Genomic DNA, 15,588 nt, shown 5'->3' with positions numbered 1-15,588 from the left:
CATGAATCAGCCGTAGGTATACATATGCCCCCTCCCTCTTGAACATCCCTTCCCAAAACTTAGGTTTTAAAATCATAATTTTACAGTACATCTTAACAGGCAAGCAGGTCTCCCCTTTCTCTAAAACAGACATACGTTGTTTTTCAAAACTGTCTCAGCCAGAATAAGCCAGATGTAGATGGACAAATTCTATCTGATTCCATTTACCTGGGATCTCTAAGCAGTCAGGTCTACAGAGACAGAAGTAAAAGGTGCTGGGGGGCCAGGGACTGGGAAGAGAGAGGGAATTGGTGTTTCCTGGGGACCAGAGTTTCAGTTTGGGAAGATGAGAAAGTTCTGGAGATGATGGTGGGGATGGTTGCACAACCGTGTCCATGTGCTATGCTTGTGAACTATGCAGGTTAACATGGCAGAAACATGTGGTTTACAGTCTTGGATGTTCTTAGATTTTTACTCTTGCTAGTGAACTCTAGAATCAGTGCATTGGTTCCCTGAAAACTCCTTTTCTTCTGATAGGGGGCTTAGTGGAGGGGGCTGGGTGCAGGCCTGCCCACAGGTGCGGGGCCTAGATGCAAGGTGTGGATGTTCCACCAGCGGTACCAGCTCTCCTTTGGGGCCCCCCCAACCCCTGCTTGTTGCTTGGGGATCAGTTCTGCTGGCCGCAAGTCCCTGAGATTGGTCCAGACACCAGCTTCAGAGCTTCAGGAAGTGGGTACCTTCCCGATTGTGAGCCTGGGTCAGGCCATGCCTGAAGGTGGCACACCCTGTTAAAGTCCTTTGGTGGGGTCGCGTCTGGAACCATTTGCAGGCCAGGCCGGGCTCCTCACAGGCACTTTGGTGCCTGGAGCAGGGTGCTTATCTTACCTCCTCCATGGAGAAGTGGAGGTCCCCTCTGCCCTGCGGAGCACCTGGAATTGTTCATAGATCTATTCACTCATTCTGTTTTAAAAACTTAGGGGTCAGCACACTTATTCTATAAAGGCCAGAGGGTGAGTGTCTTGGCTGCGCTGGCCAGGTCACCCTGCTAGTTACTCAACTCTGCTACCCCACAGGGCAGAAGTGGCCACAAGTCACATGCAACCAGAGGGTATGGCCTGGGCTTTTATCTTTGTTTGCCAAACTGCAGGCTGCCTTCTGGGCTCTTAGGAAGCTTAGGCAGGGGCAGAGCTCTGACCACAACAGATGGTCTTACCTAAGCTTGGGGAGGACTGCCGTTTTTGGGGGGCTGTCCTATCAGAAAGGGAGACCTAGCAGGTTCTACCGTGATGGGGTATGAATCCATGTCATTCATCTCGAGTAGTTGGGTCTCTGCTTAGCCATCCCCGGCCCGCCAGGATAAACCTGTAGGGATGGAGGCAGAGCCTCGCCTCTTGCTGGCTATGCTGTCTCGGACAGTGGCTACTGTCTCCCTGAGGCTCTTCAGTCCACGCGGGTTTTCTGAGCCAGGAGTGCAGGGAAGTGGTGCCTTGTGTCTATGTCCCCATGGCCACCTGGGCCCTATGGGGTTGCCCTGCCATGTGGTGGAATTTCTATTCACAGCTTTCCCTGCCGCCCCAGGCCCAGCAAGGAGCTGGAATCATTGCTCAGGCCACTGCTGCCAGAGGCAGGCTCAGGTTGAAGACTTTATTGTATGCAAAAGGAAAGTACATGTCAGAAAACTCCACTGTGGGAACTTCCTGTATTCTAACACCAGTGTCCAAACCCGCTCTTCTGTAAAAGCCAGGTTGTCTTGAGGCCAGCCGGCCCACTGTCCACAAGGCATCCAGCCCTCCTCCCGGGTGCCCTGTGACCTCTTTGGCCTGGCTCAGGGTGGGCAGGGTCCTCCATCACAGCAAGTCTGAGAGCAGGTGTGCAGAGTAGCACAGGCAGAAGCTTCTGGGAAGGCGGATCAGTAATGCCCTGGCCACTGTGGCCGGAAGGAGAGGCCTCTCAGTGACATGTCCACAGGGGCAGGACCTGCCCGCTACCCCAGCTACACAAACTCCGGCTGCCTCTTGCAACTGTTGCCCCCTACCAGCCGCCCACCACGCAGCCTCACAGCTGGCAGCCAAGCTGCAGCCACATTGTTGCACCGGTTGGTGGCGTTGTACTGGCTGGTGGTGGTGCACTGGCTGGTGGTGGTGCACTGGCTGGTGTTGTTGCACTGGTTGGTGTTGTACTCGGAGAGCCTCCGGGCTGACTCCTCCCCAGGGGCCTCCCAGGCCCCAGGCCCGTACTCCCCGGCTGTGGCACCCAGCTGCTCTTCGCTGCCGCTGCGGCTGCCCTGACTGCCCTCTGTGCCTGTGTCGCCGCCCTGCCTCTCCAGAAAACTGAGCCGGTGCAGTGCAGCCCCACCTGCTGGGGACTGCAGGTCTGAGGTCTCCTCCAGCTCTGAGTCGGAGTCGTTGGAGGCGACGTGGGGTTCTGAAAAGTCCAAGGGAAAGGGACAGAGATACAGAGGGACAGATGGACAGCCTGTGAGCTGGGGGTGGAACCACTGGGCATCCGCCTCTGGTGACACCAAGAGGCTCCCCCACCGCCCCCCCCAGCAGGCCTGTCTCCCTGCTCAGAACCCTCTCAAATCAGGTGCAGGGTCTCAGACACTTGGGGTTGTTTCCATTTCTGGGTGCCTGTTTCTTGGACCTGGCAAAACACCTTGAAAGGGTATCTCTTTGCAAGGGTTTGTAACGGATTAAAGACAGGTGACACTTGTGTCCGGGGAAACAGTTCAGTCTGCAGCCCTTGCCATGGACCCACTACATCACCCACCATCTGCCCAGCACCTCCAGGGCCACCCCACTCACCAAGGCCCCCGTCCTCAGCCTCCTCTGTCAAGGGAAAGGCCGCACCCCCGCTGCCCCCCAGGTACGGTGCCTGGACCACCACCTCGGGTCGCTGGCTGGATACCCCATCCTGCAGAAGCAGAAGAAACGTCAGGGAAGCATCACGGTTCTGGCCATGCCACGTTCCATTTATTCTCTTATAAGTTAACCAAGTAAAAACCCTAAATACCATTAACACCCGCTGCAGCTGAGCATATGAGGGCCCTCAGCCCCCATCCCGCGTCTGGACAGGCTGAGCTCATGCAAAGGGGGCTGAGTCCCTGGGGACACCAGCACTGGAGCCACTGTCCTGACGCTACAACCAGGCATGTCCCCTCCACAGCCTGCCTCCCCTAAAGGCAGCTCATGAGGGGTTAAAGATGTGCAGTGGGGGCTGAGTGTGGGACCCAATGCTGCCTGGAAATAAGACCCTCTACCAAGGAGAGCAGCAGGCTGGACACAGCTGAACTGTGTGGGAGCCAGGACACAAGGACAGGCTACAGCGGGGGCAGAAGTGGGAAACCAGAGGGGCCAGGACGGCTGGTCGAGTGCAGGTTCCATCCACAGATCTGAACCCACACTTCACCCAGTTCTTTGCTTAAAATGTGCCTTGAATGCCCCGGACAGCCCTGTCCAAGCCAAACATCTCCCAGCAGAGCTCCCTGTCTAGTCCCCCCATAGGTGAGCAAGGTTCCTAGCCCCCACCATGCTCAGAGCCCTGCATCCCTTGTCCAGAGTGGGCAGCCCTCACCTGGCCCCCTGGGGCCTCTTCGGGCTCCTCCTCGAAGACCAGGCTGAAGTGGGTGATGAGGGTCTCCACGATGCAGGCCTGGTGGGGGTAGTCCACCAGCGAGGAAAGGGACACGGTGGCCTCAGTGGGCCGGGGCCGCAGCAGCGTGGGCCCAAACACAATGCCCAGGTTCCCTGGTGTCATCTTGTTGTCCTGTTCCACCTCCACGATCCTGGCGGGTTGTAGGGTGCAGGGGCAGGTGTGAGCAGCTCCCAGGACCCCGCCACCCTTGACCCTGGCCAACTCGGCCCTCACCTGCGAAGGTGCCGCATCAGGTACCGCAGTGTGGCCCAGTTCTCCCGAGGCAGGTCCCGTAGGAGTTCCCGCAACCGGCCTGCCATGGCCATGGCCGCAGCCTCGCTCTCTGTGGCATCCGGCCGACCCCGAGATGCTGCCTTGGCCTCAGCCTCGGCCTTCAGACTGTCTTTGGCCATCCCCACAAGCTCATGGTAGAGGCGGAAGGAAATGAGCGGCTCAGGCAGCTGCAGGGTGGCAGGTAGGTGTGGAGGGTCAGTAGGCCTGGCCCACAGACTGCCAGTCCTGCACTGGCCCCGCCCTTGACAGCAGCCCCGCCTCTAGGTAAAGGTCCCATCCACTCAATACTGACCACGCCCCAGCTTAGCAACCACGCCCCTTTCTAGCGCTGGTCACGCCCCCAGCAGGCTCCCTGTACAGCCTAGGAATTGCTCTGCCTTGTCACCATCTATCTCACCTGGCGCAGATAGAGTTTGAGGACATTGCTGATGTCATGGGGCGACGCTTGCGACAATTCCACCAGCTCCTTGCCGTTCTCGAAGGCCTGGCATAGCTTCTCTACACGTGTCTTCACCCCATTGACCCGGTAGATGCCCTGTGGAAGCCTGCAGTTAGCAGGGGCCCATGCCTCTCCCTCCCTGTGCAGTCCCTTGGCTGGAGTCCCCGCCGCTATGGCGGCGGTGGTCACCTTGGTGCGCAGCGCCCGCTGCTCGATCTCAAAGATGCACTTCTTGATGATGAAGGGCACGCCGTCGGGGGTGCTGCGGGCAGCATGGCTGAAGTCCTGGCCAAAGAGCTGCAGACGGCCCTGCAGCTTCTTGTGGCCGCACTGGATGGCCAAGGTCTCCAGGCACTTCTTGTGGCAGGCCAGACAGCACTGGGGGTGGGCATTGTGAGCAGCCCTTCCTGGCTCAGGTCCAGCTCAGACACCCCTGGCTACATCTCCTGCCTCATCTCAGTGCACGCACGCACGCGCGCGCGCACACACACACACACACACACACACCCCCACCCTACCCCACCCCTGACTCCCCGCCACAGTGCAGCTTCTGAAATGGTTTTCGCCCTTCAGCCTGGGCTCCTCCCACTGCTCTGGCCCCACCTCCAGACCGCAGGTGCTCTCTCCCCACATGGGACGCACATCCAGGTGCCTGGCTCCCCTGGACCCAACCGGGACCACTCACCTCCTCACACTCAGCACCCTGGAAGTACACATAGCTGTTGCATTCCCGGCACTTGGCCGGCGTGCGGAGCTTCCGAAGCCGGTGGGTCCGGGCTGCTTTGGACAACCCCACGTGGCGGAAGGGTCCGCTGGGCATGGCCACAGGCAGCTCTGGAGTCATGCCATTGAGGTCAGCTGGTGGGGAAGGGGGAAGGTGGCCAGTGTCACCAAGGGAGGTAAGGGCCAGACCCACAGAGAGTCTCCAAATCCCTCCTTCCCCCACTGCCCCCTTCAGAGGCTCCCTCACCCTGATCAAAGGCTGACGCCCCTGCACTGCCCTCCTGGTCGGCCAGCTCCTCGTTGGACGACATGGTGCCACAGGAAGACATACGTTCGAACTTCTTAAAGTCCTCTGAGCAGGAAACAGGGTGTCAGAGACTCCCCCTGCACCCCCACCCCTGATGCCCACTGCACAATGAGCCCACTGAAGCTGGGATGGGTCGCAGCGTTCCATCTCCCACTAACCCAGCAGGCCCCTTCACCTGAGCCAGGGCTGGGGTCCAGACTGGCCTCTGAATCCGAGATGGAGATGGGCCACGACTTGTGTACCTGGTGGCCCCGCCCACCTGTGAAAGAGGTATCCCCAGTGAAGGTCTGAGGGGGGCTGCAAGGGGGCCACGTCCACCCCCTCTTGGCACTCACTCCTGCGCTCCTTGGCAATCTCTCCCTCGCTGGGCCCACCGTCCTCCGGGGGGCTACTGGCAGCTTCTGCCCCCACAGCATCGCTGACATTGAAGCTGCTTTTCCGAGTACGCAGGACTGGGGACCTGGTGGGACCAACAGCCAAAAGGAGGGGCCGTGATGGGGGTCACAAGGGCTCCCTGCCCCCGCCTTCATTTCAAGCAGGGAGTCTGGCTCCCTGGGCATGCACAGAAGGTAGTGTACCAGGCACTGGCGGACACGTGGGGCTCGAAGTCGTAGTGCACATCAGGTTCCTCGCCGCGCTGCAGCTGGCGCACATGGGAAGCATACTGCTGTCCTGGGTCGTACAGCTTGCTGCTCTCATACAGCATGTGGAAGTGCACGGGCAGTGGGGCCGTCTGCGTGTGCATCATCTGGTAATAGGAGATGGTGGCCTGTGGACGGGCGGGAGGTGAGCGCTAGCGGTCCTGGCACCTGACAGGTAGGTGCTCCGCCCAGCTCTCCAGGGGAGCCCCAGTGCGCACCGACTTGATGGTCTGGTCGCTCTGCCGGATGACCTCTTGGATCTGCCGTAGTGCCGTCACCTTGGTATCCTCCAGCTCCTGCTTCTGTGTTTTAGCATCAGCCACGCATGTACGGTATGTGGCCATTGCTTCCTCTGCCTGGGGTGGGGGCAGGAGGTGGGCGGTTGCCCAGGGAAGCATTAATCCAGGGTTCAGCCCTCAGGGCATCTTCAGGTCCCACAAAGAAATCAACTAGGTACAAAAGGATGGGAAGGCATTCCTGCCAGGAGGCAGAGCCTAGACAAGGGACCAGAGGTGGGCAGTTCTGTACAGGGCATGAGGATCTGTCACCATGGGCCTTGCCCTCCATCACCGGCCCTCACCTTGTTCTTGGCCTCCTCCTCCAGGCGACGACGCTTATCCAGGGTCTTGGAGGCTGCACCCCCTGCACCGGGCCCAATGCTGGCTTGCTCCTCCTCCGCCTTGGCCACCAGGAAGCGGGCCTTGTCATGGTCCTCGCAGCGCTGCATGTAGCCCTGCTTGGCCTTGCGGAGATTGGACTCTGCCTCTTGCTGTGGGTATGGCAGTGAGCAGATGACCCCGGTCAGTCAAATACACATTAGAGACCTCTACCACCCACACCTCTTGTGCACAGATCCTGTGGCCAGTGAAACAAATGGGACTGATGGTGGAAGAGCAGGAGGTGACACCCATAGTGGGACCCTGGAGCCAGCATCTGGCCTGCCTATTTTACAGCTGGGGAAGGTAAGGCACAGCTAAGCTCTGAAGGAGACACCGACGACATCATCCTCTTGACACCTACACCCACGCCCACCACAGTGACTTGCGCTTTTGTCTCTTTCACTTCCCTTCTTACAGGCGAGACCAGTGAGGTCGCCCAGACAGGAAGTGAGGCACCCTCAAAGAGGACTCAGTTAAAACCCAGTGAGCCTTCTGCGGGCCACACCTTACAGCCTACACCATCAGAAGCTCAAACATATAAGAATTCATATGAGTACTAGTAGAAACCATGGAAGAATTTGTTTAAATAAACATAGCACAGGGAAGGCCTTTCCATATGTGACATAGAACCGAGAAATCATAAAAGGAAAGACTACTACTAACGATCATGGGTTTCAACTGGGAAAACAGGCCAACGGGTTAAATCAAAAATCAAAACAATAAACTGGGGGTGAAGGAGTTTGTAACACATATCATCCAAAGCTGGGTTCTCTAATAGGTAGAAAGCTCTGGGAAGTCAATAGGAAACAGGCTACTGTCCAGTCCAAGGTGAACAAAGGATATGAGCTGAGAGCTCATAGAAGAGGAAGAGCTTGGTTGTGGCTCTGGAGGTCAGCCTCCCTCTCATCCCCTATGACCCAGCCATTATCTTTTGGGCACTGATCTGAGATGAATGCTAGGTCACAGGTCTGAGTAACAGGGGCAAAAGCTCATCACAGCAGTGATGTTTGAAACAGCAACAGCTCAACCACAACTAAACTCCATCAATAGGGATATACTGAAATACGCCATGTGGCTCTGTACCTGAGAATGCCTAGCTAAGAAAAAGGCAGGAGGGGTTTCACGTGGACTGAGACAGGGCAAGTCCCTGAATGTGGAGGTGTATTTAAAAGATCAGAAGCAGAATGGGGTACTTGGCAAGCTGTCATCAGGTGTGCAAAAGTTGGGGAGAGGGGCATTTGCCAGACATGCTAGACAGAGCCACAGGACTCCACTAACTGGAGCTGGTTTCACCACCGACCCTGTTAACACATCTAAAAAGCAACACAAAAGACACTAGTGCCTTTGGAACTGCCCAAAAAGAGGTGAGAAGAGTAACCTGGAGGAAGAACCTGGAGCATCCACCAGACCTGGATGAGCCCGTTTGGTCTACCCCAGACCTGCTCCTGGCAGCCACAGTGTTCCCCTGTGACAGCGAACTCTGACACTGAGGGGGGCCCCAGGGCCAGGGCCAGGGCCTTTCCTGCCACAGCCTGGAGGTCAGGAGCCTGAAGCAACTTGGAGGCAGGACCCGCCTCACGTGGGCACAGGGCACTCTGCACGATGTCGGCAAAACTCGGGAAACCTTCATCTGGGTGCGTACCAGAGGACTGCACATGCGCGAGCTGGCTGCCCTGGCCCCTCCCAGCCCCCGTGCCCCACCCGTGGTACCAGCTTCCTCTGGGCACGGTGCCAGGACTCCTTGATCTCCTTCCTGCGCTTCTCATGCTCGAGCCGCCGCAGATTCAGGGGCTTGGGGGAGACAAGTGTGAGTGGGGACCCCGGCACCCTCCATTCCACCCACCCTCCCAGGTGCAGCCTACCTGCATGAAGGTCTGGGTCAGCAGCGTGCCCACTGCCTGCACCAGGCCGTGGCCGAACTCCAGGTCCTGTTCTAGCGCCAGTGAGTAGATGGACAGGAGGGGCATGTGCGGCTGTGGGGTGGGGCCGGCGTCAGGGTCACGTGGGGGTGGGCCAGGAGCCCCCCTGCTCCCTTAACCGCCCTTGTACAGACTGGAAACCCCTTTCTTCCAGTCCATCCTGGAGGTATTGAGACTCACATCCAGGCCTGAGGAACCCTGCCCGGTGCCCCACCCACCCACACACTCCCCCCAAGTTCCCCACCTCCTGCATGACACTCTGTCTGCAGTTCTGGACGATCTTCTGCAGGCCTTTGGCAAAGTCCATCTCTGCAGGGGAAGGGGTGTGAGGGCAGGGGGGCGGAGGGGCCCTCCAGCCAGACCCCACCCTGCAGGCCCCAGCTCTCACCCAGCGCGCTCCGCTTCTCCAGGTAGCCGATGAGGTCCTTCATGTATTTGGCCATGTTCTTGGCGTACTGCAGGGCAGCGTCCACGCCCCCCTCACAGCGCTGCAGCAGGGTGTCCACCTCCTCCGGGGACAGGCAGCCTGCAGAGTAGACACCCCTCAGCCCAGGCTCCACCCAGCCCAGCCCTCCCCTGTCCCTGCCCACCCCTCCTCCCATCCACCACCCCAGTCCTCTGCCACTTGCTGGGCTCAGACTCACCCGCATCACACTCCTCGCCACTGGGGGGGGCACTCTCACTCCCCTGTCCATACAGGTTCTCCATGGACTATATCAGAAGGAGACAGGTGAGTCCAGCCTGGGCTGGGCCCTGTTTGAGGTCCACCCTGCAAGAGACAATCTCCGCCCCTCTGGCCGTGGTCCTCAGAGGGAACAGGGGCACGCACTCGCCCTGCCAGCCTGACCCCAAGCAATATGCCGGCCACCCTTGCTCACCTGGCCTGGGTCCCCAGGGGGCACTGACAGGAGGATGCTGCTGTCCACTTCACCCATGAGGAACTCGGATACACTGCAGGGTGGAGGGGCAAGTGTCAAGGGGCACATGGGTCCACATGGGTCTCCACCCTTCCCCACCCCCACCCGTCCCCAACCCTAACCCACACTCACGTGCTGCTGAAGGAGACGGCAATGGTCTCCAAGGCCTTCTCAAACTCCCGCTTGTCTGACTCATTGTTGCACTCATAATGGAAGGCTAGGGACAGACAAGGATGAGAGAGGTTGGCCCAATCTGTTTGGGAGGTGACCAACCGTGCAACTAATTGAAGGGGGAGCATTGGAGCTGTTGTGTCCATCACACTCCTATGTATCCTTCAAAACCCACTTCAAACATCCCCTCCTTCAGAAAGCCCTCCCAGACAGAAAGCCCTCTGTGCCTTGTCCCAGCCGGCTGACCTTTGACTTTGGCAATGAGGGTGCCAGCAGCCGTGAGTGTCTCCACAGTGTTCAGCAGTGGGTACTTGGAGATGACCTGGCGCATCACACGGAGGGCCTCACCCAGGCACTCATGGGCCAGTGGCCGGCGGGCCTCAAGGAGTTCTGCCAGGTAGAGTGGGTATGAGCAGGGAGGGAGGGAAAGCCTGTCCACCAAACCACCTAACCCTAACACTTCTCTCCCCAGGTGGGGAGACTGAGGCAGAGGTGGGAGAAGGCAACTGCCTGAGGCTCAGTGTGTGACCTCAGGGGGTGGGGTGGGGTGGACTGTCCCTCTCTGGACTGCTGGCCAGGTCGACAAAGGCCAGATGTCAGTCTAGACAGTTCTGCTTAGAACACGCTTTCCTGTCCCTCTAGAAATAAACTTCCACTGTCGTCCAAGCTGCAAAGCTCTGTTCAATTCTCTCCTGGCCCTGCCGGCCTGGGAACTGAGGTTTAAACACCCCATTATCTCTCTCCAGACAGCCACCCCGTGAGGCAGGCCCTGTTATCACCTCCATTTAGAAGGTGAGGAAACTGAGGCACACAGGGGAGAAGTCATTTCGCAAGGATCACACAGCTTTTCCATTTACAATAGCTCTGAAGATAGAAGGACACTGCCTGGCTTTATCAGGAGGGCAGTGGGAAGCCATGGAAGGTGTTAGAGCAAAGAAAGGTCAAGGTCAGATCTACATCTTTGAGGGAGGCTTTAAGTGTCCTCCTCAGATATTCTGAACTGGGAAAAAAGCAGAGTGTGCAGGCAGAACATGCACCATGTAGTGGAAACAAAAGTGAAGAAACTTGTAGATGCTGAAGGAATGAGCAGGCCTGCTGACACCCAGGAGGGGCCTGCCTGTACCTCCCCCGCCTGTGTGCTTCTCAGGTGGGGGAGATACTCAGCCTGGGAGGTGATACTCAAAAAAAAAAAAAAAAGGAATCTGGAAATAGGTGTCTGATCCCTTTTCAGCACTGAGGACCCCCACTAAATACCACCGACAGGGAGACCCCTATGGAGTCCTTGGCCCCAACATTCCTCGGATTCAGGATTTGCGCCTGAATCACCGGGGAACTCCGGGAGGCCGGAAGGAGCTTCAGGAATCCAGGGAGGCTGGCCACGCCCCTTCCCCAGACATTCCTCCCAGGCACCCCCACCCCTCGTGTCTCCAGGGCCTCCGCCACCTGGGTCCCCGCAGCACCCCAACCTGGGCAGGTGGGATCCTGGCGAAGCCCAGACATGCCCAGCTCCGCACCGGCTAAGGTAAGCGCCCGGCAGCCCTGTGTCCCCAGTGGGCCGGCAAATGCCCAGAGCGCCACGTGCTCCTGACCAGAGCCTGCAGCCCCACACCCGGCCCATTCCCTCACCTCGGGGCCCTGCCTGGCAGCGCACAGGCCTCTGGTCCAGCGCGGGGTGCACCGTCCCGCAGATACACATAGTGTACCGTCAGAGCGCAGGGACCGTGAACGCGCACGACGGACTAGGGTCTTTAATACCGGGTCTTCATCAGCCAAACCGGCTCTGGCCGGTCCGAAGATCCCGCCCCCGCCGAGGAAAGCTCCGCCCCCCGGAGTCCCGCGAGCCCTGGCTGGGGTTCTCGGCTCCCCAAACTCAAGGATCAGGACTCAGACCCGAGTAGACGAGGAGACGTGACTCCATTTGGGATGGGGCTGCCAAGGGCAGACAGGGAAACAGGCCCAGGTACATGGCGTGGGGAGGTGCAGGGAGACCCTGCCCGCATGGATCCCTGCTCTTATTGCCTCCCAGGCTGAAAGCCGTCTGGCTATCCCACAACTACCATTGTAGGCTGAGGACCTCTGGTCACAGCCAGCATCCGTGCAGGACGTGTCGTTGCCCCATTTCACAGATGAAATACCAGGGTCTCCCAGGCCGGCAGGGGCAGCACCAGCATTCAAACCCAAATCCTCTCTACTCCAGGCCCTTCCCTCTGCCCAGGGCTGCCCCAAGGTGCAAAGAAGGGGGCCCCTGCCCTGGCCATCCTCCTGCACAATGCCCACAGGCTCAGCTCCGCCCAGGCCTGGCCTCCAAGGAAGTGCTAGGATCGGAAAGGAACCGAGATTAGAGAGTTTCCCCAGGAAACAAGTCCAGCTCCACCCCAGGACCAGATAACCCCACAGGCTGACACCACCCCCACAGCAGAGGCTTGGCCAGCAGAGGAGCTCCCCATTAAAGCCTTTAAAACTGAGGTCCCTCTCCAGGTAGAGGTTGAACCCGGGCTCTGGCTCAGGTGAGCCGGAGTCAGGGGGCCACCCTGAGCCTCAGTTTCCTCATCCGTAAAATGGGCACATGAAAGGAGCAGGCCAGGGTGTTTAGCATGGCCCTGGCACTGCGGTTTCCTGAAGGAGAGATCACAGTGCCCTCCTTGGCTGTCAGGGACAAACAGGAAGCAGATGAAAATAACTCGGCAGGCAGGAAGCTGAGCTGTCAGCGGACGCGTGGAGAAAACGGAACTGCCATCCACAGCCCGCTCACTCCTGCAGCTTACGTGCCGGTCCTGCCCCTCGTCCCTCCTGAGTCTCTCTCTGTCCACACCTTAGCCTGCCTCTCATTCACTTCAGTCCAACTTGCAGATCTGACCTTGTTCCACTTCTGCTCTGACACCTTCTATGGCTCCCCAGCACCCTCAGGATAGCACCCAGGGTCCCTCTGCTTGCCATTTTCAATGTCTTCAGCCTTACACATTTCATACACCTGAACCTTATTCCCTCAAATGCATCTCTACTTTGTGTTTCTATGCACATGACATTCTCTCTACCTCAATGCCTTTCCTTCCTAGTTGCCACTGAACTCCTATTCACCTGTCAGAACCCTAGCTGCAATGTCTTTTTCCACAAAGCCCTCCCAATCACTTCCTTCTGAGCCTCCCCAAGTCCTTCCCCAACTCTGTGCTGACCCCCTAGGTTTTAAGGCCTGACCCCTGCCTTCCTCCACCCAGGCCTTGGTGTCCCTGCCAGTTCTCACCATCACGCAGAACACACTCCTTCAGTTTCTCAAGGCCCTCGGCAAAGCGGGCCACGTCAGCCAGCAGGTGGGAGATGTCCTCCACGGTGTCTGGGCAGGGTCCCTGGATGGGTGCCTCGGCCGGGCTGGCTGCAGACAGTGGGCTGCGATGGCTGCGGCCCAGTGTCCAAGTGCTGGTCCCCGACAGAGGGAAGCCAGCAGCGCTGGCATGGCGGCTCAGGCTGGTGGGCCTCTTGAGAGTGCCCGTTGCCTTAGCATTCGAGGCCACACTTGGTGGTTCTAGGCCGGGCCCCAGGGACACTGCATCAGCCCCATCTCTCCTAGGCAGCTCCTGGGAGGGTGAGGGGAACTGGTAAAGCAGGTGCTCCCATCGAGCCCTGCCTCAGTTTCCCTGGAAGTGAAGTTGGGCTCTGGAGGGTCTTCAGCCTGACCCCATAGAGGTCAGAGGCCACAGGTCAGAGGGCTGAGATTTGGTGCCTTGCCCCTCCCACACCTGTTACCCAACGTCCTCTCCTGGAGCTTTCACAAACAACGTCTCTGCCCAAACCACAGCCGGGGTGGGGGAGGGGCACCCCACTTCCGGAGGGAGGGGAGGGAGGGGGGTAAGGGGAAAGGGAGGGGGGAGGGCTGGGGTCTCCTGAGCTGTCTCAGTAGAGGCCACTGCAGATGCCTACTCATTGGTAGACACCTCCTCGGTTCCTGTCCTCTGACGGTCCAGCAAACTCCTGAGCCCACAGACACCGAAGGCCCTGTAGATGCCCCCAGGCTTGCACCAGGCCTGTCCCCGTGGGTCTCCTTCCACACTCTGCTCCCTATAAACCTTCTGCCTAACAGCCTGGCTATAGCTCTCACATCTAACGGTGCCTGGAGACCCCAAATTCCCTGAGCCCCCACCTGACAGAGTCCAGGCCCAATGCACTCACACCCTGGTACCCACCCTACCACTCCCTGGACCCCACAGCCGGCACTGGACAGGGTGGGAGGGTGCATGGCCGTCCCAAGGACTCCTACCGTAAGCTGAACGCGAGGATCCCAGCCCATCCTGCGAAGACCCTGCAGTCCAGCCTGGTGGGGGCTGTAGCTGGCTCGTGCCCCCCGCCACTGGCCCAGCATGTCACTGCCCGGCCCTGCCCTGCCGGGCCTGATCACAGGGTGTTCTCCTGTCCCCGTGCTGCCCAGCTGTCGCTCCAAGGTCCCCGCCCGCTCCGTGCTCCCCTTAGAGGCTCACTCACCCCCGAGGGCTGTGGGCAGGGGCTTCCCGCCCGGTTCTTTTTCGAGATAGACGGGGTTTTCATGAGCTCTCTCTTCTTCCTGGAGAACATGGCGGGGCCGGGCCCGAGAAGCCCAAGGGGGCCTGGCTGGGGGAGGTAGGCCAGGGGTCTCACTGCTACAGCTCCTGGTGTTGGTGGCCTCGGGACCACATTGCTGCTGGCCACCCCCTCCTCAGCTGTCAGGCTCACGTGACAGGCCCAGCCCTCATTGGCGGGAGCTTCCCCCCACAGGAAAAGGCCTCCGGAGGCGGTGACTCAGACCCGCCCCTGACCCTCCCCAGCCTCAGCCTCAGCCTGCCCCTCTGCACAGTGGGCTCGAAGGTGGGGTCCCAGGCCCCACCCCCAGCTTCCGCTTTCCTGAGCTCTGCGCGTGCACATTCGCCAAGGTGCCCTGCGTGGTAGCAATGACCCAGGCAAGACACCGATGCCCCAGGCACGATCCTGGCAGGGACACAGAGACTGCAGAGATGCTCACCCCAACTCAGCCACACCCAGATGCACCCAGGAGTGCAGATACCTGAACACAACGGACATGTGGGGACACAGACTTTGATGTGTACTCAGAAGCTACCCAGCTCCACAGATGCAATGGGTACCCTGGACACAGGCAGCTGCCTTCCAGTCCTCTCACTGCTCCTCTGTGTGGCCGCCCTCCACCCTTTGGCAACCCCCCCTGCAGACCCCAGGGAACAGTGCAGGGTATAGTGGGTTGCCTTCCCTCCATCCATCTCCCATCCCCACCCCTGATTCTACATTCTGGGGACACTCAGCAGGACAGGTTAACCCTAATGCTAACTGCTGAGGCCACCATGCCACCTCCTCCCTCCCTGGCTTGGCCCCCAGACCTGGGGCATTGGCAATGTGTATAGCACCCCCTGTACCCTTTCCCCCCATAACCACCTCTTCTCTTGGAGACCCCCTAATCTGAGCCTTTTCCCCTCCCGCAGTCTTCCTTCCCTCCCCTTTAGGAGTCTCACACCCTCATTCCCTACCCCTTCCCGACCATTGGCCCCCACTGACCTCAGGTGGGAGGGGTGGATCTCCAGGGCACAGGGCACGCAGGCCACAGCACCTCACAGCAAACCCAGTTCTCCAGGCCCGGGTCCATCCACTAACCCATCCCAGAAGGCCCTTGAGGATCCTCTGCCCACCACTCATCGCTCTGGATGCCAAGATCGGGGGGTGAGGGCCGGCTGCAGGGCTGGCTAGCTGGTGGGCCTCTGCCTGGTTGGAGGCCTGAAGTCTAGGCCACCCCTTCTGGGCTCCCCCAGCTGCCCCAGACATTCCTGAGCCCTGACCTCATGCCCACTTCAGATCCAGCCACTCACAGGTACCGCCTTCAGGCGCCAGAACTACAGGGGCACTCAGGGGCTCCAGGAGCAGTGTCCAGGCTC

At 59.3% G+C, this 15,588-nt stretch overlaps 1 protein-coding gene across 7 annotated transcripts; it reads right to left on the bottom strand.

Moving 5' to 3' along the window:
• Window positions 1–1,662: 1,662 nt before the first annotated feature.
• ARHGAP45 (Rho GTPase activating protein 45) lies at window positions 1,663–15,352 on the bottom strand. 7 transcript variants are annotated; one of them, XM_068979500.1, is made up of 24 exons: window positions 15,215–15,352; window positions 12,924–13,254; window positions 9,929–10,072; window positions 9,644–9,728; window positions 9,473–9,545; window positions 9,239–9,305; window positions 8,983–9,120; window positions 8,839–8,903; window positions 8,538–8,648; window positions 8,386–8,466; window positions 6,597–6,785; window positions 6,235–6,372; window positions 5,954–6,144; window positions 5,711–5,835; window positions 5,551–5,634; window positions 5,316–5,420; window positions 5,031–5,203; window positions 4,535–4,723; window positions 4,304–4,441; window positions 3,847–4,073; window positions 3,553–3,763; window positions 2,784–2,892; window positions 2,125–2,403; window positions 1,663–2,052 (listed from the first exon to the last, which is right to left on the bottom strand). In XM_068979500.1, the coding sequence occupies exons 1-24, from the start codon at window positions 15,350–15,352 to the stop codon at window positions 1,973–1,975; spliced, it is 3,471 nt and encodes a 1,156-aa protein (XP_068835601.1). In that variant the 3' UTR covers window positions 1,663–1,972. The 7 variants fall into 7 exon arrangements, with proteins under 7 accessions (XP_068835601.1, XP_068835604.1, XP_068835603.1 ...); XM_068979503.1 differs by lacking the exon at window positions 15,215–15,352 and adding an exon at window positions 14,156–14,341; XM_068979502.1 differs by lacking the exon at window positions 15,215–15,352 and adding an exon at window positions 13,935–14,058.
• Between the last annotated feature and the right edge of the window lie 236 nt (window positions 15,353–15,588).

This window comes from Capricornis sumatraensis, chromosome 9, assembly GCF_032405125.1.
Source record: "Capricornis sumatraensis isolate serow.1 chromosome 9, serow.2, whole genome shotgun sequence".
NCBI lineage: Eukaryota > Metazoa > Chordata > Mammalia > Artiodactyla > Bovidae > Capricornis > Capricornis sumatraensis.
The sequence above is the reverse complement of the archived record's forward strand: the minus strand, read 5'-3'. Positions and strand labels throughout refer to the sequence as shown.

Coding starts and splice junctions, on each gene's coding strand:
- ARHGAP45 (XM_068979498.1), bottom strand. CDS start 14,036: ATGCTGGGCCAGTGGCGGGGGGCACGAGCCAGCTACAGCCCCCACCAG. Junction 5,635..5,710: donor GATTGCCAAGGAGCGCAGGA/GTGAGTGCCAAG, acceptor CCTCTTTCACAG/GTGGGCGGGGCCACCAGGTA. Junction 4,724..5,030: donor AGGGTGCTGAGTGTGAGGAG/GTGAGTGGTCCC, acceptor GCCCACCCCCAG/TGCTGTCTGGCCTGCCACAA.